General features: G+C 50.0%; 1 protein-coding gene across 2 annotated transcripts in view; it reads right to left on the minus strand.

Moving 5' to 3' along the window:
- Positions 1–20112: 20112 nt before the first annotated feature.
- The window catches only part of LOC123346492 (E3 ubiquitin-protein ligase TRIM39-like), a 38678-nt gene continuing 34995 nt past the window's right edge, over positions 20113–23795 (minus strand). For both annotated transcript variants that reach the window (XM_044983926.1, XM_044983925.1), the window contains exon 6: positions 20113–20858. In XM_044983926.1, coding sequence (XP_044839861.1) covers positions 20299–20858 — 560 coding nt within the window. In that variant the 3' untranslated portion in view covers positions 20113–20298. The remainder of the gene's footprint in view (positions 20859–23795) is intronic.

Consider the following 23795-nt stretch of genomic DNA (forward strand, 5'->3'; position numbering starts at 1 on the left):
AAAATTAGTCTGCAGAAACACCCCAGATTGAAAACCACAGAATCTTAATAACAGCTAGTTTAGATTCCCCTAATTCTGTAAACCAGTGGATCAGAAAGAAGTTTATTTTCCTCCTCACTTTTTAACAAATCCATGCAAAAGTTACATTGAGCTTTCATTTTCTTAGGACTTTAGATTTAAGTTTGAATTTTTCTGTAGCCCATCTGAAGAACACCCCACCCCTTGACTTTCCCCCATACTTTTAACACTTGCTAAATGTGCTGTGTTTCATTATAGAATGTTTTTCTTAACATTTAACATGAAATAACAGGTTTTTTAACATGAAAATACAGCATTGACTGAGATGTAACATAACATGTCCTTTTTAAAGGATATTCTCTATGCAGTGAGGCCTATTTGAAGCATTAGGGTTTTTTTTAAGTTTAACATGAAAAAGCAGTATTGACTGAGCTGTAACAAAACAAGGCCACTCTTAGGGATGCGTTGTCGAAGTTTAGTGAACTAAAAAGGCTTAAGATACTAGCCGTATAACGTCTCTTCATGAGAGGGTTGACTGCCAGTGTTGGCAGGGCCATCCTTAGGCATATGCAGCATACGCGGCTGGGAACGGCACCTGAAAATGTGGGGAACCACTGTGTCTTAGTGTCCACCCTTCCAGTTCTTCCTATCCCTGTTCTGACCCTTCCTGCAAGCTCCCTCCACAGCTGGCTGCTGCAGCCTGGTGAGTCTTTCTCTGGAAGGGATCTAGTAACTAAGGCCTGGTCTACACTATGGAGTTAGGTCGAATTTAGCTGCATTAGGTCGAGGGAGGGAGGGGGGCATGATGACATGTACCCAAAATCACCCGTGACAATGTTTTTGCCCCATCAGGCATTGAGAGCTTAACCCAGAATTCCAATGGGCGGCGGAGACTGCGGGAACTGTGGGATAGCTACCCACAGTGCACTGCTCTGTAAGTCGATGCTAGCCACGGTAGTGAGGATACACTCCGACGACTTAATGTGCTTAGTGTGGACATATGCAATCGACTGTATAAAATCGATTTCTATAAAATCGACCTAATTTCGTAGTGTAGACAAGGCCTTAAAAGTGAATAGCCTCCAGCCTGCCAGACCTATTAGCACAACATTGAACTGTTAAAGAGCCATTCAAGTGGTAATGACGCCATTTAACAGGCATTTGCCAAACCCCAGGTATCTACTGTCAGTTTCTGAATGTACTGACAAAACCAGTTGTACATGACTGTAATATTTACTCAGAACATGTCAGTCTACAGGACCTTTAGTTTAAAATTTGCTTTAAAAATATTTCATTAGTGAGTTGGTGACGATTATAAAATCACATCTCTAAAAAATCCTTGCATAGATTTTTAGATGCACAATCATCTTTAGCCTTAAATGCTTGGATCTTCAGCCATACAAAACACCACCTTTATCTAAAATACACATTTTAATTTTAATTACTATAGTAAAAAAAAACTTGTGTCCATAGTCTTCTTGTCCTTTCTGTCCATCCCTTTCTTCCTTCACAAACATCCCCTCCTCCCCACCCCCGGTTGAAGATAGCCCTTAAAGGGACAACACCCCATTTCCTTCCAGATAGCTGGACAAAGAGTTTATCTTTTTTTACTTCTGACTATCTGATGAACTAATTTTAAGAGAACTCTCCAGAAAAATCAGTACCTAGTAAGATAGAAAATCCTTTGTTATGTTTCCAAAGACTTCAGGCATATTTTTTTTAAGTTGGTGAAATTTCATAAGCGTGTCTATTGTTATGGAGATCACACAAAGTAAATTAGGGTATGGCTTCACTTGCAGCCGTACAGTGCTGCCGCAGGAGCGTTCCCGCAGCAGCGCTTTGAAGTGCGAGTGTGGTCGCAGCGCCAGCGCTGGGAAAGAGCTCTCCCAGCACTGCAGGTACTCCACCTCCCTGAGGGGATTAGCTTGCAGCGCCACGGCTCCCAGTGCTGGGGCAGTGTTACACTGGCGCTTTCCAGTGCTGTAACTTGCTACGCTCAGGGGGGTGTTTTTTCACACCTCTGAGCGAGAAAGTTGCAGCGCTGTAAGGAGCCAGTGTAGCCAAGGCCTTTGTGTTCCCTTTTTCTAAAAGCAATTAACATTGTTATGAACGCTAAACCTCTGTGACTGATTAATTTAAAATAATGTCTTTGTTTCAGTGAGCTAAATAGGTAGTAATCTGGAATGATTACTTTATGAAGGTTTCAGAGTACATTTGAAATATAAAATCAGCTTAGAAATACTGATTAAGAAAATGTAAAACAGAGAAGAGCTGCATCATGTATTCCATAATATTTAATGTTGTATTCAGCAAGACATCTGACTTGCCCTTACTAGAAATTTTTTGCAAATAAATTTCTGACAAACGTCAGGTTATATCAAAAAACCTGTGACTGAGATTTTTTTTATTCCCAAATTTAGTGCTATTAATTAGGTGCCTTCTGCATATCCAGTCTTCACCTTCTGGCATGCAGTGGAAAACACACTCCGTTTTCTTTAGAAAGAAATTGCAGAAGAGTGTTTTGTTTTTTTCCAATTTCATTTGCTTCATTTGGGTTCAGGGGTTTGGGTGGAAGGGGGTGAGCAGGGTGGGGGAGGGAAGAGAGGAGGGAGACAGTGGGGAGAGGGCAGGATCTGGGGCAGAGCAGGGGTGGAGTATGAGCGGGGCCACAGGCAGAAGAGGTGGGCGGGGGAGCTGGCCTCCCCAAGCTGCAGCTTCACATGCCACCCATGACAGCAGGTAAGAGCGGGTTGGCTCCCCCACACCCAGCGTGCACTGCAGTCTCCTTAGGCAGGGGCCGTATTCACAGAGCTGAATCCACCAGCGCCGCGTATTCTGCATGAGGGAGAGGGTCCGGGGGTCTCTGCAGGGAACTGTGACTCTCCACCGCTGTGAGATGGGCCAGGCGTCTCATCCCTCCCTTCGCTGCCTCATTCCTCCCCATGCCAGGCTGTGAGCCCGGGCTGCTGTCAGGCATAGAGGCACCAGCTTAATAATACTGCATAAGACCCCATAAATCCTAAGGATGGCGCTGGGTGTTGGGCAGGGCCTTCTCGGTGCCGCCACCAGACCCATTTAAGTAGAAGCTCCTCCTTACTTTAGCTAGGCCACACAATATTCTTAGCCAATAGTTTAGGGCTGGCGTTGCTCTCCCTCCCTAAGTAAGGTGGGGTGGAGACTCTTTATCTCTGGTAAAAAAACAGCTAATTCTTTTTACATACACTATTCTTTTCTTGTTTTTTGTATAAATACAAACTTTAAAAAGCAATCTTGTGTATTTTTTGTTAATTTTGTTTTTTTTATTAAAACACATATAAACTCCCCTCAATTGCCAGTTTTCATATTCTTACCCAGTTGCTGTTTTGGTACTTTAAAAACACTATTTTTAAAAGGATAGGCTAGTATCTTAAGCCTTTTTAGTTCACTAAATTTCTACAAAACATCCCTAAGAATGGTCTTGTTTTGTTACAGCTCAGGCAATACTGCTTTTTCATGTTAAACTTTAAAAAAAAAGTTGTACTTGTGTCTCAGCACATGGGTTGCAAACATTTAAAAACAAAGACATTCTGATAATGCAACAGAAAAATTCATACTTAAATCTAAAAGTTGTAAGAAAATGAAAGCTTAATATAACTTTCACATGGATTTGTTAAAAGTGGGGAGGAAAATAAACTCTGATCCACTGGATTACAGAATAAGGGGAATATAAACTAGCTGCTATTTAGATTCTGTGGTTTTCACTCTGGGGTGTTTCTGCATGCTCTATTTTATTGAAACACACCTGCAAAAATGTTAAACAAAGGGATGTATCTTCATAAAGGTTTGTCTTTTAAAGTGTTTATCCCTGTACAAGACTTAATATAACTTTCACTTGTATTTGTTGAAAAGTGGGGGAAGAAGCAGTCTCCTTATCTCTGATCCACAGACTCACAGATGCTGTTTTTGCTGACAGTGGCTTTGCTGAAAAAGCACACTTCTTCAGATTGTCCTCATTTAAAAATGAGCAATGTTAGTCTAAAACATAGGGGAAACTTTATCACTATAATTTATTTTTATAAACAGGTTCTCTGTGTTTTTAATCCTGGGGTGTTTCTGCAGGCTCACTTTTTACTGAAACATATGCAAAAGTGCTAAATGAAAGGATGTGTCTTCATATGGGCTTGTCTTTTAAAGTGTTTATCCCTGTACAAGATTTACTATAACTTTCACCTCTATTTGTTGAAAAGTGGAGGACTCTTCTTGTCTCTGATCCACCTGCTCACAAATGCTGTTTTTGCTGCAGCGTCAAATTGTCCTCACTAAAATCATAGGGAAAAGCTTTTAAAAACATTTTGTTAGTAAGGGTTTGTGGGTTTAACCCTGGGGTGGTTCTGCATGCTCATTTTTATTAAAACACATGGAAAAGTGCTAAATAAAGGGCTATTTCTTCATATAGGCTTGTGTCATAAACAGATAGTTAAGGGTTAATGTCTCTTTTACCTGTAAAGGATTAAGAAGCTCAGTAAACCTGGCTGACACCTGACCAAAGGACCAATAGGGGGACAAGATACTTTCAAATCTCGGTGGAGGGAAGCAGGGGCGGCTCTAGACCCCAGCGCGCCAAGGAGGCGCGTGGGGCGGCCCTTTCCCGGGGGGGCGGCATTTGGCTCCGGTTGAGCTCCCGCAGGCATGCCGGCGGCAGGTCCACCGGAGTCCGGGACGAGCGGACCTGCCGCGGGCATGACTGCGGCGGGTCCCCTCTTCCCGCGGCTCCGGTTGAGCTCCCGCAGTCATGCCTGCGGCAGGTCCGCTCGTCCCGGGCTCCGGTGGATCTGCCGCTGGCATGCCGGCGGGAGCTCAACCGGAGCCGCGGGAAGAGGGGACCCGCAGCGGGACCGGGGAAGGGCGGCGCAGCGCACCGCGCTGCTTGGGGCAGCCTGATTTCTAGAGCCGCCCCTGGAGGGAAGCCTTTGTTTTGTGCTCTTTGTTTTGGGGGTTGTTCGCTCTCCGGACTGAGAAGGACCAGACGTCCATCCAGGCTCTCCAAATCTTTCTGAAGCAGTCTTTCATGTTTCAAAATTGTAAGTATAGCCAGGCTAGGCGGATTAGTCTTATGTTTGTTTTTTTTTCAACTTGTGAATGTTTTTCTTTTTTGCTGGAAGGAATTTTACCTCTGTTTGCTGTAACTTTGAATCTAAGGCTGGGGATGGGGGGGGTCTCTCTAGTCTATAGGAATCTGAATACCCTGTAAAGCATGTTTCCATCCTGATTTTACAGAGATAATTTTTACTTTTTTCTTTCTTTAATTAAAAGCTTTCTTTTTAAGAACCTGATTGATTTTTACTTGTTTTAAGACCCAAGGGGATTGGGTCTGAACTCACCAGGGACTGGTGGGGGGAAAGGAGGGGGAAGGGTTAATTTCTCCTTGTTTCTAAGATCCAAGGAGTTTGGATCTTTGTTCACCAGGGAATTGGTGAAGTCTCTCAAGGCTGCCCAGGGAGGGGAAAGTTTTGGGGAAATAGAAGTGTGCCAAACACTCAATTTTGTCTGGTGGTAGCATACCAGATCTAAGCTAGTAGTTAATCTTAGAAGGGTCCATGCAGGTCCCCACCATCTGTACCCTAAAGTTCAGAGTGGGGAACCAACCCTGACAGCTTGTCTTTTCAAGTGATTATAAAACAGAGCTTTATTCTTTTACAAAACTTAATATAACTTTTACTTGCGTTTCTTAAAAAGTGGGGGAAGAAGCAGCCTTCTTATCTCTGATCCACTGACTCAGTGGTTTTGGTAACAGGGGCTTTGCTGCAGCTTCAAATTGTCCTCACTAAAAAATAACCAATGTTAGTCTAAAACATAGGGGAACACTTTTAAAAAGTGTTCGCTACTAAGGCCTTATGGTTTTAACCTTTATTAAAGCACCTATGTAAAAGTTAGCAAATATGGCAGGCGACCAGCTTGGCTTAACAGTGAAATCTTCGGTGAGCTTAAACTCAAAAAGGAAGTTTACAAGCAGTGGAAATTTGGACAGATGACTAGGCGAAAGTATAAAAATATTGCTAGAGCATGCAGGGGTGCAATCAGGAAGGCCAAAGCACAGTTGGAGTTGCAGCTAGCAAGGGATGTAAAGGGTAACAAGAAGGGTTTCTACAGGTATGTTAGCAACAAGAAGGTGGTCAGGGAAAGTGTGGGCCCCTTACTGAATGGGGGAGGCTACCTAGTGACAGATGATGTGGAAAAAGCTGAAGTACTCAATGCTTTTTTTGCCTCGGTCTTCACAGACAAAGTCAACTCCCAGACTGCTGCACTGGGCAACATAGTATGTGGAGGAGGTGAGCAGCCCTCAGTGGTGAAAGAACAGGTTAAGGACTATTTAGAAAAGCTGGACATGCACAAGTCCATGGGTCCAGATCTAATGCATCCAAGGGTGCTGAGGAGCTGGCTGATGTATTTGCAGAGCCATTGGCCATTATCTTTGAAAATTCATGGTGATCAGGGGAGGCCCTGGATGATTGGATAAAGGCAAATATAGTGCCCATATTTTAAAAAGGGAAGAAAGAGAACCTGGGGAACTACAGCCTCGCTTCAGTGCCTGGCAAAATCATGGCGCAGGTTCTGAAGGAATCCATTTTGAAGCACTTGGAGGAGAGGAAGGTGATCAGGAACAGTCAACATGAATTCACCAAGGGCAGGTCATGCTTGACCAACCTGATTGGCTCTGTGGATATGGGGAAAGCGGTGGACATGATATATCTTGACTTTAGCAAAGCTTTTGTTACGTACTCCCACAGTATTCCTGCCAGCAAGTTTTAAAAAAAAAGTATGGATCGGATGAATGGACTATAAGGTGGATAGAAAGCTGGCTAGATTGTCAGGCTCAATGAGCAGTGATCAACGTCTCAATGTCTAGTTGGCAGCTGGTATCAAGAAGGGGAGTGCCCCAGGGGTTGGTCCTGGGGCCGGTTTTGTTCAACATCTTTATCAGTGATCTGGATGATGGGATTAATTGCATCCTCAGCAAGTTTTCAGATGTCACTAAGATGGGGGGAGTGGTAGATACGCTGGAGGGTAGGGATAGGGTCCAGAGTGACCTAGACAAATTGGAGGATTGGACCAAAAGAAATTTGATGAGGTTCAGTAAGGACAAGTGCAGAGTCCTGCACTTAGGAAGGAAGAATCCCATGCATTGCTACAGGCTGCAGAACAACTGGCTAAGTAGCAGTTCTGCAGAAAAGGACCTGGGGATTACAGTGGACAAGAAGCTGGATATGAGTCAGCAGTGTGCCCTTGTTGCCAAGAAAGCCAATGGCATATTTGGCTGTATCCAGTAGGATTGGTTCAGGAAAATGTATTCTATGATGCCGCTGTAGAACAACATCTGATTGGGCCGATCCAAAGGCAGTGATAACTATCCTGAAGGGTTGTGTGCTTTGGAAGCTGCCTCTTTCCCCAGGAGGAGCCGCAAGGTAAGATCTCTCTCTCTCTCTGATTCAACCATGTGCTGGCTATCTTTGCCCTTTGCAAAGGGGCTTTCTTTTCCCTTTTCTTGCCCTGTTCTCTCTTATAACCTATCTTTATATGTTTCTCTTTTATTTAACTATTTTTTAAATGTTCTTTTTTAACCTACCATTATATTTTCATATTTTAAATGCTACTTTATTAACCAACCTTTATATCTTTACCATGTGCTTCCTAAACATTCTCTGCCCTATAAAATTCCCTTTTCTCTGCCATGTGTTCTTTTTAACCTAACTTTATATTTAATGAATGTTTTAAATTTATTTCAAGTATTTTTTATTCTTTAATAATATGCCAAACTAGTCCTTTAGAATCACCTCTCCTTAGTAAACCTAACAAAAAATCTTTCTTCTTTTTAATAATCTTTCTTTCCTTTTTCCCTCTAAACCTAACCAAAGCTTTCTTTTTTTAATCTTTAAGGTCCCTCACTCTATTCTTTCAACTTTTTTCTCTAAATAATCAACCAAATGTATGACAGCACAAGCATGCAACATACTCCCTATTCAGATATAAAAAAATAATATATATTTTTTTCAAAATGGCCGATGGTGCCAAACCTTGACACCAATGGAAACAGGAAGGGAGGGTGGGACATAAGCCCTAAAGGGGGCATGGAAACCTGTCAAAAATACATGGTGATGAATACTATTGAAGTTATACTACCTTTACTTTGGTAGTGTAGTGGCTGGGCTCTCCCATTGGAGCTTCTCACTCTTTCATAGATTGGGGAGATGCTCTCCCTCTGACACCGCCCCCTTCTCTGCTATCTGGTCTGGGGGTTGGGTTATCCCACCCCATGCTGCCTCCTACTCACTGGTCTTAATTGGCTCTTCCCCAGTGCTGCCTTTTCCTCCACTCCCAGGCGAGGGAACAGAGAGGATGCTCCATTCCCAGCAGTAGAGATACAGCCAGGAAGGTTTTAGTGAGAAGGAAGCTGAAGAGGCTTTAAACCCCTGAGGGAAACCTCCTCCCCACTAAAACTTCCTGGCTGTGTCTCTGCCACTGGGAATGAAGCAGCCCCAGCAGGGGGAGGTGGGAGATGAAGCCTTTGGAAGGAAATGAGAAACCAGTGAAGTGGGTCTCATTAAACAGACTGAGGAACTGCAGTGACAGTTCTGCTCAGTGTCAGGTGCCCAGGACAGAGGAAGCTCCCTGGGATCCAGGACTGACCCGGCCAGGGGAGTGTGAGAAATGGCCCCAGCCTTCCCCAGGGGTGAGCTTTGTCTATAATACTCTGATTCTCTCTCTCCCCAGTGAATGTGATGCTGGATCCAGACACAGCTCATCCCGACCTTGTCCTGTCTGAGGATTAGAAAAGTGTGAGATGGGGAGACACAGGGCAGCAAATGCCCAACAACCCTGAGAGATTTGACACTGAGCTCTGTGTGTTGGGCTGTGAGGGATTCACCTCGGGGAGACATTGCTGGGAGGTTGAGGTCGGGGGATGGGCAATACTGGGCTGTGGGGGTGGCCAGAGAGTCTGTGGGGAGGAAGGGATGGATCAGCCTTAACACTAAGAGGGGGATCTGGACTGTGGAGCGGTGCAGGGGTCAGTTCTAGGATCTCACCTCCCCTGTGACTCCTTGCCCCAAGCCCAGCCCCCAGCAGGATCCGGGTTTGTCTGGACTGTGACCGGGGTAGGTGACATTTATCGATGCTGGTGATGAGGCCCCTGGATCTAGGTGCTGGGACCCCAGCTCAGACTGTGTTCCTGAGACACAGGCAGGGGAATATCCCACCGCAGTCAGACAGCGCAGTCTCTATGACCTCCTCCTGTGGAATTTCTATCATTCTGTCTCTGTGACCCTGTAGGTTGCATCAGGTCTCAACTCTGTGAAGCTTCTGTACTGTCAAACCATAGAGAGCATTCAGAGTGCGGGGTAGAGAAGCCAATCTCATGGCTCCAGGAATTGTGCAGCCTGTTTGCCACTGTGCTCTGTGATCCAGGAGGACTCTGGGGATCCTGGGTCAGAAAATGTCACAGAATCTGCCCCTGGTTCTGGGTGTGGCTCAGAGTATGTCCCTGAGACATGGAGGGTGGGAAATAGGGTGACCAGATAGCAAGTGTAAGCAGAGTCAGGATGAGCTCTACCCTGACATCCGGTGGTGAATTATAGGGAGTGTGGAAAGGAAATTCAGATATTTGCATTTGCACACCCACCTTGCCTAGCATAGCCCAAGGCAGCCTGGGATGGTTATTTTGACAGCTCTGGGATCCCCAATTTCTTTGTCATTGGGGCAGGAGGAATAAAGTGCTGTCACCTTAATTATGTGAATAAGGAACTATGAGACTACTTTATGAGAGAGAGTCTCGCCATCAATTAAGTAGCACTCATTAGACAAGGGACATGGGTGCCAAAGCCCAGTGAATTCAAAGGGGCTGGGGGGTGATTGGTGTGTGCATCTGATGGTATGGGCTATGTCTAAGGGCCTGGAACACCAATTGCACCTCCTTCTCTTTCCACGGTTGAAGAGCAGAGCTAATTTTGATTCTATTAGGAGTCCATCTAGAGGCTGCTGAGTTCGATTTGGGCCAATGGTGCACTGGGGCTCCCGTACTACAAGTTGAAATCACTAAAAGAGCTAAACTTACTGAGCTGAGATGGCTGAGTGCTGTGGGGGAGCCTGACAATCTATGGCTAAGCAGCTGGTAGAGTGGAGCAGTTTGCAGCATGTTGGAGCAACTCATGGTGGAGCGGAGTGGTTTTCAGGGACAGCTGGAGCAGGTCATGGGTCTGCTGGAGGAGCAGCACAGCTGGTGGACTGGAGCCAGTCGTGGTGAAGGCTGCAGAAGAACTCCATGGAGAGGGGGAGCAGTCGGCCCTGGCCCATGTAAGGTGCCCCTTAACACCCTGTGTGCCCCCGCTCATTTCCACCCAGGTTGCGCGGGGGGGGGGAACTCTGCAGATAAACTTTTGAACTCTGGGGTGGCGCTGACCAGGGACAGAGACTTTGGGGTTGTTGGACTTTGGGGTGATTGGACATAAAACCCTAAGGGGAAAAGGACATTGCCAAAACTTACTTGGTGGGTCTTTTGCTCATGGTTTACGTTATGAATCCTGTTTGTGGTGTTTCCCCAATATGATGCCACATTGTTTCCCTCCTTTATTAAAAGAATTTTGCTACACTCAGACTCTGTGCTTGCAAGACAGGAAGTATTGCCTCCTAGAGGCGCCCAAGGGGTGGTGTGTAATTGTCCCAGGTCACTGGGTCGGGGCTCGAGCCGGTTTTGTATTGCGTTATTGAAACAGAACCCCTGGATACTGAACTCGGCCCTTGTTGCTGCCAACTCAGGGGCAGAAGGGTTACACAAGTGTGAAAAATCAGGACAGGAGGTGGGGGTAATAGGACCCTATATAAGAAAAAGCCCCAAATATTGGGACTGTCCCTATAAAATTGGGACATCTGGTTACCGTAGTGGGGAATATCTCACTCTGGACCCTGAAATCAGCCTCTCTAGCTTTAGATAAGCTGTGGGGCAGTGTCAGGGTCAGTTCCAGGTTTTCATCTTCCCTCTGACCCCACCCCCTGCCCCAGGTCCCCAGCAGGATACAGGTTTGTCTAAACTGTGAACAGGGGCAGGTGACAGTTATCAATGCTGGTAGGACACCAGCAATCAAAATGTGTGACAAATGTGTGTAATGTGGAACACCTGCAGTTTGCTGCATGCTAGACCAGACGCTACAGATTATAACGGTTTAGCTATGGTCTCAATTAATGAAAGCATTGAAATATCTGAAAATAAAATGATCACCTGCAACCACAAAATCACCCCTGTCTATTATTTGAGTTTCAGGAGTAATTGCTATGACTCACACTGTGTTCGTGTTTGTTGTGTCACATTCAGGAGGCAGCGTTTTATGGCCCTGTGCACAGGGATAAGGAGCTGGGGTCCCCGAGAGCTGATTCCTGCTCTGACTCTGCTGCTCTGTAGGTGAAAATCCCCCATGGCCTGGAGAGCCACAGCAACCCCCCTCCCCGAATAATGAACCCCTGGGGGCTGTGGGGAGGCCTGTATAGAGTGACCAGCCTGGGCTGCTGCTACTCTGAGCACCGTGGCAGGGTTCTCCCTCCAGTGACCCAAGTGCTGCAGAGGGGCTGCAGCCAGGACTCCCGCCCAGGGGCTGGGGACGCAGTGACTGTGAGAGTTGATGGGGCTGGGCTGGACGCCAATGACTTGGGCCTGGGATGTGGGTGGGTTTGACCTTCCCACCCCCCCTGTGCTGCCCCTACATGGACCCCAGTGACTTGAGATCCCTAGTGAGACTTTCACTCTCTGTCCTATTGGAGTTAACCTCCACTCCTGCCCCTCGAAAAGGGCTGAGTAATACTCAGCCGCCCCACAGGGGGGCTGTCTTACTGAGCCACTGATCTGGCAGGCAGGTGCCTGACTCCCCCTGCCTGTCACCATCCTCCTGCAGTTGGCTGATTTTTCCATGGTGCTGGGATGACGGGAGTTGTTACAAGTTAGGAGCAGTGGTGAGCTCCAGCCGGTTCGCACCGGTTCACAAGAACCGGTTGTTAAATTTAGAAGCCTTTTTAGAACTGGTTGTTCCAGGACAACCAGTTCTAAAAAGCTTTTAAATTTAACAAAGGCTCGGGCAGCTGTCCACCCGGCCCCGGCTCCGGCCCCAGCTCACCTCCCCCTCTCCCCTGAACGCTCCGCCCGTCTTCTCCTCCCCCTCCCCTGCTTCCCGCGAATCAAATGTTCGCGGGAAGCCTGAAAAAAGCAGCAGGCAGGTAAGCCGGGCGCAGGGGGGGCGGTGGGATGGCTCCCCCTGGCCCCGGCCGAGCGCCCCAGCCCGGTCCCAGCCAAGCACCCCCGGCTCGGGCTGATCCCGGCTGCGCGGCTCGGACCCGGCCCAGGTCGGGACTCATGGCTCCAGCCCCGGTGCCGGCCGAGCGGCTCCGGCCCCGGTGCCGGCCCGGCCCAGGGAGTCGGGCCCTGCGGCTGCGGCTCTGGCCCCGGTGCCGGCCCGGCCTGGGGAGTCGGGCCCCGCGGCTACGGCTGCGGCTACGGCCCCGGTGCCGGCCCGGCCCAGCCCGGGGAGTCGGGCCCCGTGGCTCTGGTCGAGGTCCCGGTGGAGTGGACCCGGTCCTGGACCAAGGCCGTGTGGTAAGGAGGTAGGGAGGGGGTGTTCGGTGGGTTGTGGAGGGGTGGATAGGGGTCAGGGCGGTCAGAGGGCAAGGAACAGGGAGATTGAATGGGGGCAAGGATCCCGGGGGGCAATCAGGAAGGAGCAGGGGTTGGATGAGGTGGTGGGGGCACTCAGAGACAGAGAGAAGGGGAGGTTGGATGGGGCAGGGGTCCCCGGTGGGGTGTCAAAAAACATGGGGGGTTGGATGGGGCATGACCCCCGGGGGGGCACAACCCCCTCGTGGAACCAGTTGTTAATATTTTGGCAGCTCATCACTGGGCACGACCCCCTCATGAGGTGAGGAGGAGGGAACCGGTTGTTAATATTTTGGCAGCTCATCACTGGTTAGGAGCAGCAGCATCCATCAGGGGAAAGGGCTGAAACACGATGATGGCACCAGGGGAGTTTGTGTCTATTTTCCTTCTGCCCTGGGACATTCCCTGCCCAGCTCTCAGTGACTGGCCCTGGTCACCCTGTCACCAGGGCCGGCTCTAGTTTTTTTGCCACCCCAAGCAAACCTCGCCACCCCCCACCCCCCGCTTTTTTGTGGCTTTTACACGTTTGCACAGCCCCTGATTTGCGTTGTTTTCCACTCTGCTCAGCAATGGCTGATGATGGCTCTTTAACCTTATTCCAAGGGCATCGCTTAGATTCAAAAGAAAGGTGGGGCTTGTACTCGTTACTTGGTTTATTGGGGGCAATTTGTCTTATTAAAGGAGAATCTCTTATGCATTTGCTCTTCTTTCAGCGCAGAACTTCACTTCCCACCCAGACTGGAAATGAGATCAGAGAGTTTCACTCCTTAAAGTCTAAAAACCAGGAGTGTTTCTTTCCCTCGCTTCTGCCTCCTTTTAGTAAATGGCTTCTGGTGTCTTTCCCTTTCACCTTCATTGGAAGGAATGTCCTCTGACTCCCCGGTCCTGCTTTCCCATCAGCACCCTCCTTCCAGTGACCTGCTCCTGTAGCAAATGACTCACATGTCTAGGATTGGGAAATATCCTACAGATCAAAAGGGAAATGTGCATGTGTGTGTGGGGGGGGCAGGGGATTAGGACAACAGGGTCTGGGGGCACCACTCAGTCTGTCCCAGAGCCATGAAAAAAACCTCACCTGGACAGTTCAGCTCCCAAATTCTCTCTCCTCTTCCCCAACACTAGTGGGGTTTGCATCCAAGCAGCTGTGAATCTGCTTGGATGCTTGGGGATGGTTTCCGTTTGTTGTTCTACCGCAGCTAGACAATAATCCGCACGAGTTACTGGATGCTCATTTGCTAGCAGGACTGAACTTTAAGGTGCTTGGGTTTGGGAACCTCCCTCCCCGTTTTGCGGCTCTGATCGCTCTGCAAAAGACCAAAGGAACGCAGCGGCTGATTCTCAGCTGGTGTTAATTGACATTGACTTCAGCTCTGACCATTCCCACCATCTGAGGAGCTGCCCCCAAAGGTGTTTTTCAGCTACACCCAGCATGTGTGACACAGGTCCAGGACTATCTCCACCACCCGAGGCCCCGATCCTGCTCTCAAATCAGCACAGATACCTGTCAATCCCTGCATGACACTGTTGGATTGGGTTCCTGAGCACGGCTGGCTGGTCGGGGGAGTCCCAACAGGTGTAAACAGCAGCCTGCCCCAGGCCGAGACTGAGTTTTCTCTCCTTTGACATCCAATCAGCTCTTCCACACGGTGACATCCCCGCTGGGTGGGCTGCGGCTTCGCACACTGCTTCCATAGCGGTGAACAGGGTGATTGTTTGCAGGACCAAGTGACCTGCTCTTAAAACCTCCATACACCACATCCAACTACACAGCCTGCCTTCCCTAGACTCTGCCCTGCTGGATGGACAGGGGAGGACAAAACCCTGCATTAGCAGGGTCGGTTTCCTCTCTCTCCCCTGATCTAGCACCTGCAATGAAGAGGCGGCTGCGAAGTGCCACATCCCAGTGGACACTGTTGCGCTGAGTGGAACCATAGGCCCATTCCTGAGCTTGGATCCCCTCCATGAGCAGAAAGGTGCCAGCTCTGGAGGAACATTGTCAGTAAGACCCTGCCCTGGCACTGAACTGATCTGGATCCGGATCCCCGCCAATCCGCTGTCGATTCCTTCCTGCGGAGTTTATAAGAATGTCTGGACAGGATCTATACATCTGTTGTGGCCCCCTCTCCACTGTCAGCTACACCCTGACACGGGGGAGCACTCCTAGGGCTCGTGATGTGCGGGGTCTCACTGCCTGTCATGAGCTCGGGGAAGGAGCAAGGCTGGAATTGGGATGGTGGAGTCCTCCCTCTCCAACCCTTCCTGGGGTGAAACTCCCATTGACTTGTGGGGGGGTAGGCTCCAGACCTTTCCATGCAGCTCTGCAAAGCACGTGCCCCTGGCAGATCTTGTATCCGTGTAGATGTGCCCGCACAGGAGAGGGAGAGAAGCCAATTGCCAGGCAACCCAGCGCCTCATGTCTTTCCTGTGACAAGGGCAGCACATGCCCGTCTCTCCGGGCCGCTGCTTGGCAGAGGGGCTGTGTTCAGGTGGGAGCACGTGTAGGTCCCTGAGTGCAAGCCAGCGCCATGGGCAGCAGCTCGGGAAAGCGCTTGGGTCTCAGACAAGCAAAGAACATGTGGGGGAAGTTAGCCTGGCCCTGACTCGCCTCGTCGTGTCCAGAGTAGCGCGGAATGAGCCAGGGATGGTGTCTGGTGTCGCCTTTGTTAGGAGTGTGTTTGAGTCTGACAGTTACATTCATGGGAGTCGTTACTTCTCCCAAAGCCGCCTGGGTGGAAGCAGCGGGGTGCTGCAGAAATACAGAGGCACGGAGAGAGGAGATCGCCTGTGCCAGAAACGTGTCCTTATGCTCTGTCCCTCTGCCCAGTCATTGTTTCTTTAGAGTCAGGTCTTCTTTTGACACTGCTCTGTCAGACCAGGCGCCTTTGGCTAGGACAGCCTGCTGCAGCCATATAGAGCGACTGGGAGAACTGGGCTCCAGTGGTGATGGTGGGGCAGAAATGGGGCCGGCTGCAACAGCCTGACCCCCTGTGTACGCTGCCTATTTGTACGGACAGGTCCCCCTAGGTGTCCCTAGGAGCGCCCAGTCTGGAATCTCTCTCTCCATCCAGACACACGACTGAAATATCCTGAACTCTGTGTTAGCCTTGCCAAGATCCGACCGTCCAGTCCACGTTCGCTTAGAGGACAGGGTCGATGCACGTGGGACCCAGCTGTCACGCTCAACTTCACTCTGCAGATCCATAAACCAGCTGTTTGATCTCTCCCCTCAGGTGCCTTACTGCCTTCTGACATTATAAACCACAGCGGTTACAAGGTATCCCAGTGAAGGGAGCCTGCATTGGCTGACATGTCTGTGCTCGCCCCTATGTGCTCTCCTCTTCCCAGATGTGCTGGCCCCTTGCACACACCCGAGATTCAGGACTGAGGGCTTCTGAGCTTGATGCAAACTGGTTAGCTTGGAAACGGTATCGATTTCCATTTAAACCCTACATGGATTCGAGCCCAGAGAGGCAAACCTGATTGGAAACAGTGAGGTCTGCACTCAGAGAGGTTCTTGATTTCAGCTCCATTGGGATTTTGAGAGTGGCCCTGCAAACCCTTCGTAGCCTGAGTAATCCTTACCCCACAAATTGTTCCACCGGAGCCAGTGGGGTCAATCCCATTAGTAGGGATGGCAAGATCTTAAAGAGAACTAGACCCAGTAGAAGTTTGTCTGGTCCAGCCCCAGGCTCTGTTCCCAGCACCTGAGCTCCTTCTAGCTTTCCATGTGCCCAGCTTCTCTTTTCTAGCGGGCAATTGTACAGTAAACCCCGTGAATCTCGAGTAAGCACACTGGCTGGAGCTCTTTTCCTTGCAACACCTGAAAGCCTCAGGCTGGCTGGAATGCCACCCCTGGAAATGTGCCGCCCCAAGCACATGCTTGCTTTGCTGGTGCCTAGCCGGTCCTGCCTGTCACTGCCATCACCGGTGAGGATATTGTGTTACCTGGGCCCTGTCCCCCAGGATGAGCGCTGAGCACATGGAGGGGAGCTGGCACCTCTCAGCCTTCTCCTCAGTCCTGCACCTCACTCTCCATGGAAAGGATCCGGCTGAGGCTCAGATGCCAGGGTGTTGTGCAGGGACAGAGCTGCCGAAAGACGGGCTCACCAAAGGACGTGTTGCCTTGGGGTGACATGATCTCAGATCTTCTGGTGAATGACAACACTGGTGCCTTTTACAATCAATAACTTTTTTTTAAGACCCCTCATCAGAGCCGAGGGCAGTAGGCCAGTGACTTGTGTTGGTGTTTGCTGCTGCCCTGGGGTTTGATGTTTGATGTTTCTTACCTGAATGTGAGAACCCAGAATTTTACCTCCAGCTTGTTTCCAAGCAACAACAGGGATCCGTTTGTTCTGAGGAGGATGTTAAATCCAGCTGAGTGACAGGAATATACAGATCAGGGCACAGGTTAGGGGAGCAGTGGGGAGAAGGAGAAGGATATTGGAGAAAGTATTCTAAGATCCTCCCATAAAATAAGCGCCACCCATGTGAGTCGCCAGACTGAGATGCTGCTCACAGTAAGTGGGGCAGATGTTCGAAATATCCTGCACCTCTGAGATCCCCTGGGCCCCTTGAGTGGGGCAGCTGCTCAGTGGGGCTTGGATACACCCAAAGGTTCTGCTAGGCTCTGTGGGATCAGCTCCTTCTTGACTAATGGGGGAAATAAGTATTTGTAACTTCCAAATTCAGCCCTCTTGTGGCACAAAAATGAAGCAGCCCTCGATGAATGGTGCAGATCTGTGACCCCACCTGTCTGTTCAAATATGAGGATTAACTGGCTGTAGGTTTTTTGAAACAGCAGTTATCTTGGGGGCAGGATCAAGGTTTTGTTCTGGGGTTTGTTTCCGCACCAGAGCTGAGACCTAACCACCACCAGGGCCAGACAGACACACGTCACTATGATAATAGCCTGGGAATTACTTGGACGCAGTGCACTCTGGGTCTATGGAAGATTTGGGACTGTGCTGCTTCTGCACATTAAAAGTCCAGTCCACATGCAAAGGTCAGGAAGGCTGGAGCAGCCACTGAATAGGAGAGTCACTGACTGATTCCCCTCTATCCCTTTCTTATTACTATTTATTCTTGTAGCACCTAGGAGCTCACCAGTCATGGACCAATCAAGATCCTGTTGTGCTAGTCACTAAATACCTCTGAAAATCCGGCCTTACATCCCTCCCTGCTTACCTAGAGGAGGAATTATACAAACCAAACCCAACCCAACACTGGAAATCACACCCAGAAATCCTCTCCCGACATTCCACCCAGAGATCAGTCACAGGCCACCTTCCCCAATGCACACCTCCTGCGCAGGGATTCATGCCACTTTGCTTGTGCATTGGAAATGGCAGGCGACCAGCCTCCCGTGGTCTGGACCCAGAGGAGGGAGCTCCTGAGCCTCAGCTCAACAACTGGGACTTTCTGATTCTGCTTCTGTCTTGAACATGCCTGGCAAGAGCTGGATGCTTTGGTTCCCTGCAATGCTGGACAATCCCAGTGAACATGTGACTGGATCCAATCCCAGGCTCATCATGCTCACACGGTGGTTCCCTTTGAGGAGGCTGCCCAGGAGTACAGGGTGGGGAATAGTTATCTCTGTGACTGCCTGCTGCTTAATTCACACAGAGGTCTGCCAGCCAGGGGTTGCAGGAACTGATGGGGGGCCTCATTCAGAGTTAGAAATTTAAAAATGAAAATTTCCTGCAATCTCTTCATGACACTTCATGCTGCAAATTGTGAGTGACAACACATTTTTATGACTTGTCACATAGTAAAAACCATGTTGTATAGTAACCTATTTGCCAATATATTTTCCCATGTGATAACACAATAAGATTGGATAAGAAACCACAGTAATTACACATGAGTCAGTGAGAAATAGGGAAAGAGATTTATGAAGGAAATTTGAGGGGAAATTATCTACCTTTAGATTAAAATTTCCCTGTGTTAAAAACTAGGACAAACACCTAGCTTCAGCAGCCCATGCCACCTAGACACCAGCAAACTGGATAAAAATATAAATGAATCCATCAAAATATAATTTTAGGGTATTTATTTTCAAATAATCAAGGTATGTTTAGGGCACTCTGCCATGGATGGCATATTGTGAATAAATCTTTAAAACTGAATTATGACACTGAAAATGTTCATAACGCATCAGGTTTAAAACAAAAAGGAGTCCTAGCAATGCCATGTGATGTGCCTCTCCTCAAACTCTGCTCAGCTAGCTCTTCAAGAAATTAGTCTCAATCACTAATTTCAAGGAATTAGATCAATTTTTACAGAGAATTCCAGAAGGTGGTGGACAGAATCCAGAGGAATTGTGATGAATTTCCTGGATTAACTTTATTTTCTTTGTACTCTAAACCTCACATGACAACAAAAATATCACCCTTTCGACTGATTTATGGTAAAAAAGAAAGGTTTACCAAAAAGGTTCACTACATTTCATGTTATGTGTCACTAAGTGCCAGCATCTTTAATACAATTATGCTAATTTGTGATGATTGAGTAAAGGAACACAACCCCTTCTCTATTTCTTTATCTAACTACATTTGTTGTGTCCTTATAACCAAGAACATGAAGAGCCTGGCAGTACATTGAAATCAGCAGTGCACAGTGACAGTACACTGCCTGCAAATAATATGTCTAAAGAAAAATAAACTAAAAACTGGAGATTGTAGAAAAGATTTCTATCGATAGGAAGAGAGCATTTGAGGTTGGGGACCGTGTTTTGTTAATTGATGTGAGAACAAGAAAGGAAGGGTCATATCTTGATTACCTATTATATGTACATAGAAAGTTAAAAATAACATGAATTAATGCTGAGAAAAGTTAAAAGATTATTTTATAATCTTGTGTGAGTCAACAGAAATATATTGCTTAATTAATCCTATCATTTTTTCAACTATTAATTTTCAAAGGTGTAGTGCAGGAGGTGGGTGTATGTGCCCTGCCTGCCAGAGAGAACCAGTCAAGACAACAAAGAGAGGGGGAGAGGGAGAGAGAGAGCAGCTGCACATGTCTGTAGTTGTGATGTTTATGGCACATGTACATTGAACTGAACAACAGAGTCTGACAATTTAATAGTTTATTTTGTTAAGATAAATATTTTGGATTTATTGAAATTCCACAGTCAAAATACAAATGATGTTTAGAGAAGTTAAACTTTAATATAGATTTGAGGGGAAAATTTAAAAAAATGTAAATAATTCCATTTCTACAAATATGTTTAGATGCTTGTTTTTGAGATACTGTTGAGATGTAAATTAAAATATTATTGTATTTACACCTTGTTACAATAATATTTTCTAAATTAGAATAATCTTTTTCCTTTCATATTTTACCCTGAGATTTCACAGGGGTAGAAAATTCTGACAGGAGTGAATGACCCCATCCCCCACCATCTGCTACCCCTGGTGCAGGGGACGGGGAAGGTGGGGGCTGGGGGTTCCCAGGTGTCCGGTTTTCGACTGGAACCTCCAGTTGAAAAGGGAAACTGGCAGCGTCCGGTCAGCACAGAAAGTCCAGTTGCTGCAGTACTACTGGCCCCCATCACTGGTGGGCGGGAAGAGCAGCAGGGCTGAGAGGGGCCAGTGTGTGCTGCGGAGTCACTGTCAGGGACAGAGATTCCCTCCGGCCTGAGCTGGGACCGGACAGATTATCAGGGGAGCCGTGTTTGTAGCCCCAGCACTGTAACCAAGACAGAAATAAGGGTGGAGGTTCCCAGAGAAGGTGTCAGTGAAAGTGAAGAGATGGGACCTGTCAGTCACATTGTAAAACGAGACCTCGCCCGCCTCATAGTCCAGGAAAATCCCCACCCGGCTGGGCCTGACGCTCACGGGGAAAGAGGTACTGGGGGAGGTGCTGGCCTTGTATCCCCCATTCCTCAGCACAACAACCCAGTATCCATTCCCAGGTGTGAGTGTGACCTTCTCCTTCCTCCTCACAGATTCCCTACAAACCCCCAGGTCCCAGCCTGTCTTGTCTCCCACCTCCACCTCCCAGTAACGCCTCCCGCCCACGAACCCCTCAGCGCCCAGGACAATGGAATATCTATCAAATCTCTCAGGATTGTCGGGCAGATCCTGGCGTTTGTCTCCGTGTCTCACACGTTTCCGATCCTCAGACAGGACGAGGTTGGGATGAGCCGTGTCTGGATCCAGAGTCACGTCCACTGGGGAGAGAGTCACAGAGTCAGGGCCGGTGGCAGGGGCTGGTGACTGGGATCAAAGGGAAATTAACTTGTGTCCCCGTTAATCACTGTCGGGGAGGGGTTGTGGCCTGAGGGGAGTCAGGGCCCCTCTGCCTGGGAGGAGACAATGAGGGGGAAGGGCAGGAGCAGGGGGGGCGGGGGGGGAAGGTGTCAGAGGAGGCCGGGGAGGGGCGGGGACAGGCGGAGGCGGGGAGAGGACAGGGGAGCAGGAGGGGACAGGAGCAGGGGGAGAGGCAGGGACATTGGGGTGGGGCAGACACAAGGGCTATGGGGTGATAAGAGAAGGAAGGGGCACCAGGAGGACAGGGGTGTGAAGGGAAGGGCAGGTTCCAGGGGGCTGCAGGGCGGTGGGGAGGGGTGGGGACCAGGGCAGAAGAAGGGGATGGACCCCAGGGGGCACAGGGAAGCAAAGGAAGGGGCAGGCACCAGGGGGCAGAGGAGGGTGAGGGAATGGGGGAGCTCCAATGGGGCAGGGGAAATCTAGGGCAGGGTGAGCTGCCAGGGGTGAGATGATGAGGAGTGGGGGAGGTGGAACTATGGGGGGGTGCGAATGAACAGGGATTGGAGCCAAAGGGGCAGAATGGGGGGTGAGGGAGCAGGTGAGCAGAAGGGGGGGAAGAGAGAGGGGTGTGGAGAAGGGCAGGCCCTAGGGGGGCACAGGTGTGTGCAGGGAGATGTGGGCACCAGGGGGGCAGAGGGAGGATGAAGGGAGGGTGGGGCCCAGAGGTTAGGAGAGGGGGAGGGGAGGGGTGGGGCAGTGCTGAGGTGAGGGGAAGGGCTGAGACCAGGGGTCCCAAAGGGGGGCGAGGGAAGGGACTTGCACCAGGCAGGCAGAGGGGGCAAACGAAAAAGCAGGCACCAGGGAGGCAGATGGGGCCAGGGTAGAGCTGGGACTTGAGGCAGAGGAGGATCTGGCACCAGGGGACTGGAGGATGGTGAGGGGTGCAGGTGTCACGGAGCCAGAAGGCCAGGGGAGGGGCAGGGGTGAGAAATAAAGAGAAGGTGGCCTGGGTGATGGTGGCAGAGGGGCGAGCGGAGAGCAGGGTCAGTGGGGCAGAGGGTGGTGAGGGGCTGGGCACCAGGAAGGAAGGGGACAAGGGGAGGGGCAGGTGTTGGGAGGCAGCAGAAGGGTGCAGAGGGAAGGGAAAGGGCAGGTGCCAGGGGACTGAGGGGGTTGAGCAGAAGGGCAGGCACAGGGAGGGCAGAGGAGGGGAGGGAGAAGCACCAGGGGGCAGAGAGGGGTGAGAGGCAGGGCAGGTGGGCAGAGGGAGGTGTTAGGGGAGGGGATTGGGGATAAGCAGGTGCCAGGGGGTCAGAGTGGGGCTAGAGGAGGGGTGGGCACGGGGGGGAGGGAAGGGGCGGGTGCCAGGGGTCAGAGAGGGTGGGGAGAGGGGCAGGTGTCAGGAGGGCTGAGGGGAGTAAGAAGGGTGAAAGTCAGGACAGCAGAGGAGGGTGAGGGGAGGGGTGGGAGACATGGCACAGAGGAGGGTGAGGGGAGGGGTGGGAGACATGGCACAGAGGAGGGAAAGGGCAGAGGTGGATGCCAGGACACAGCGGGGGTGTGAAGTGATGGGAGGGATCCAGGGTGCAGAGGATTTTGGGGGAGAGGGGCAGATGCCAGGAGGGCAGGGGGAGAAGGGAGGGGCTGTTCCAGTGGGGCAGAGATGGGTGGAGGGCAGGGGCATGTGCCAGGGAGGCAAAGTGGGAGTAGAGGGGCAGGGGCCCAGGGGAGCAGAAAGGGAGTGAGAAGAGCGGGAGGGATGTTGGTGAGGGGTCAGAATAGACGCAGGGTCCAGGGTCCCTCACAGGGGTGAGGGAAGGGTAAGGGAGGGGCAGGAGCCAGAGAAGGGGGAGGGAGAGGCAGGCCCCAAGGAATCTCTGTTGCTTTCGGGACATGTGTGGTGGGTTTCTCGCTCAGAGCAGGTCGGTGCAGTCACCACACACACTGGGGGTGCAGCCCTGCCCCAGGGGGAGCAGCTGGGACTTTCCATGCTGGCAGGCCCCACAGGCCCCACCTTCCAGACGGGAAACCCCACAGCCAGCCCCTCCCCTTGCCCGGCCCTTTTTCTGTTCATTGAAACCAGTCAGCAAACCCGACATGGATTCACGAATAGTTTCTGTTGACCCAAAATATAATTTTGCAGCAAATAAACTATTTGTCCAAAACATTTCACCCAGCTCCACTGCAAACCTGTCTGAGCAACTTAGGAGCCCCAATCCCAGTGACCTGCACTGAGAGACTGTCAACATCCCCAGAAACGCAGTTACAGGCAAGCCAGGCTCAGGACATCAGTGATGAAACACTCCAGAGCTGCTGGTTAATTTCCCCTTTGCAGACAAATGCCCCCGGGCCCCTGATCTCACCCCCACAAATCAGGTTGAAAATGGAGACTTGGCTCCAGCCTGAACTCTCTGCCCAGAGCCATTTGTCCCATGCACGATGCTAGCGGCACAGACCCTCTGCAGCTGCACCTGGGCATCTCCCAGAGCAGATGACAGTCACAGAGACCGTCTCAGAGTCCCAGAGCTCAGGTGTCTCCATCTAACGACTGTGCCAGCCACCCCCCTCACTCTCAGTAACCAGTCCTAGGACAGACACACTGGGAACTTTCACACCCAGACTCTGGAGACACTTTGGGTCCTTCTACACAGCCTGCAGCAGCGAGTCTTGGAACAGGGTGGACAGATTCAGGCTTGCGGAGCTCCCTCTTTGGAATTAAAAATAGCCGCACAGATTTTCAGGTTCTGGCAGGAGTTCAGGCTCTGAAGCCCAGGGTGGAGCCGGGTCTGCCCCTCACAGTGCAAGAGGAGACATTGTCTGTGTCCACATCCCCTTCACCCCCTTCCTGGGATGGGGAACAGCAGCCCTAGGGCCCCTCCGTTCACCCCCAGGGCAGG

This window comes from Mauremys mutica, chromosome 12 (assembly GCF_020497125.1).
Source record: "Mauremys mutica isolate MM-2020 ecotype Southern chromosome 12, ASM2049712v1, whole genome shotgun sequence".
Taxonomy (NCBI): Eukaryota; Metazoa; Chordata; order Testudines; family Geoemydidae; genus Mauremys; species Mauremys mutica.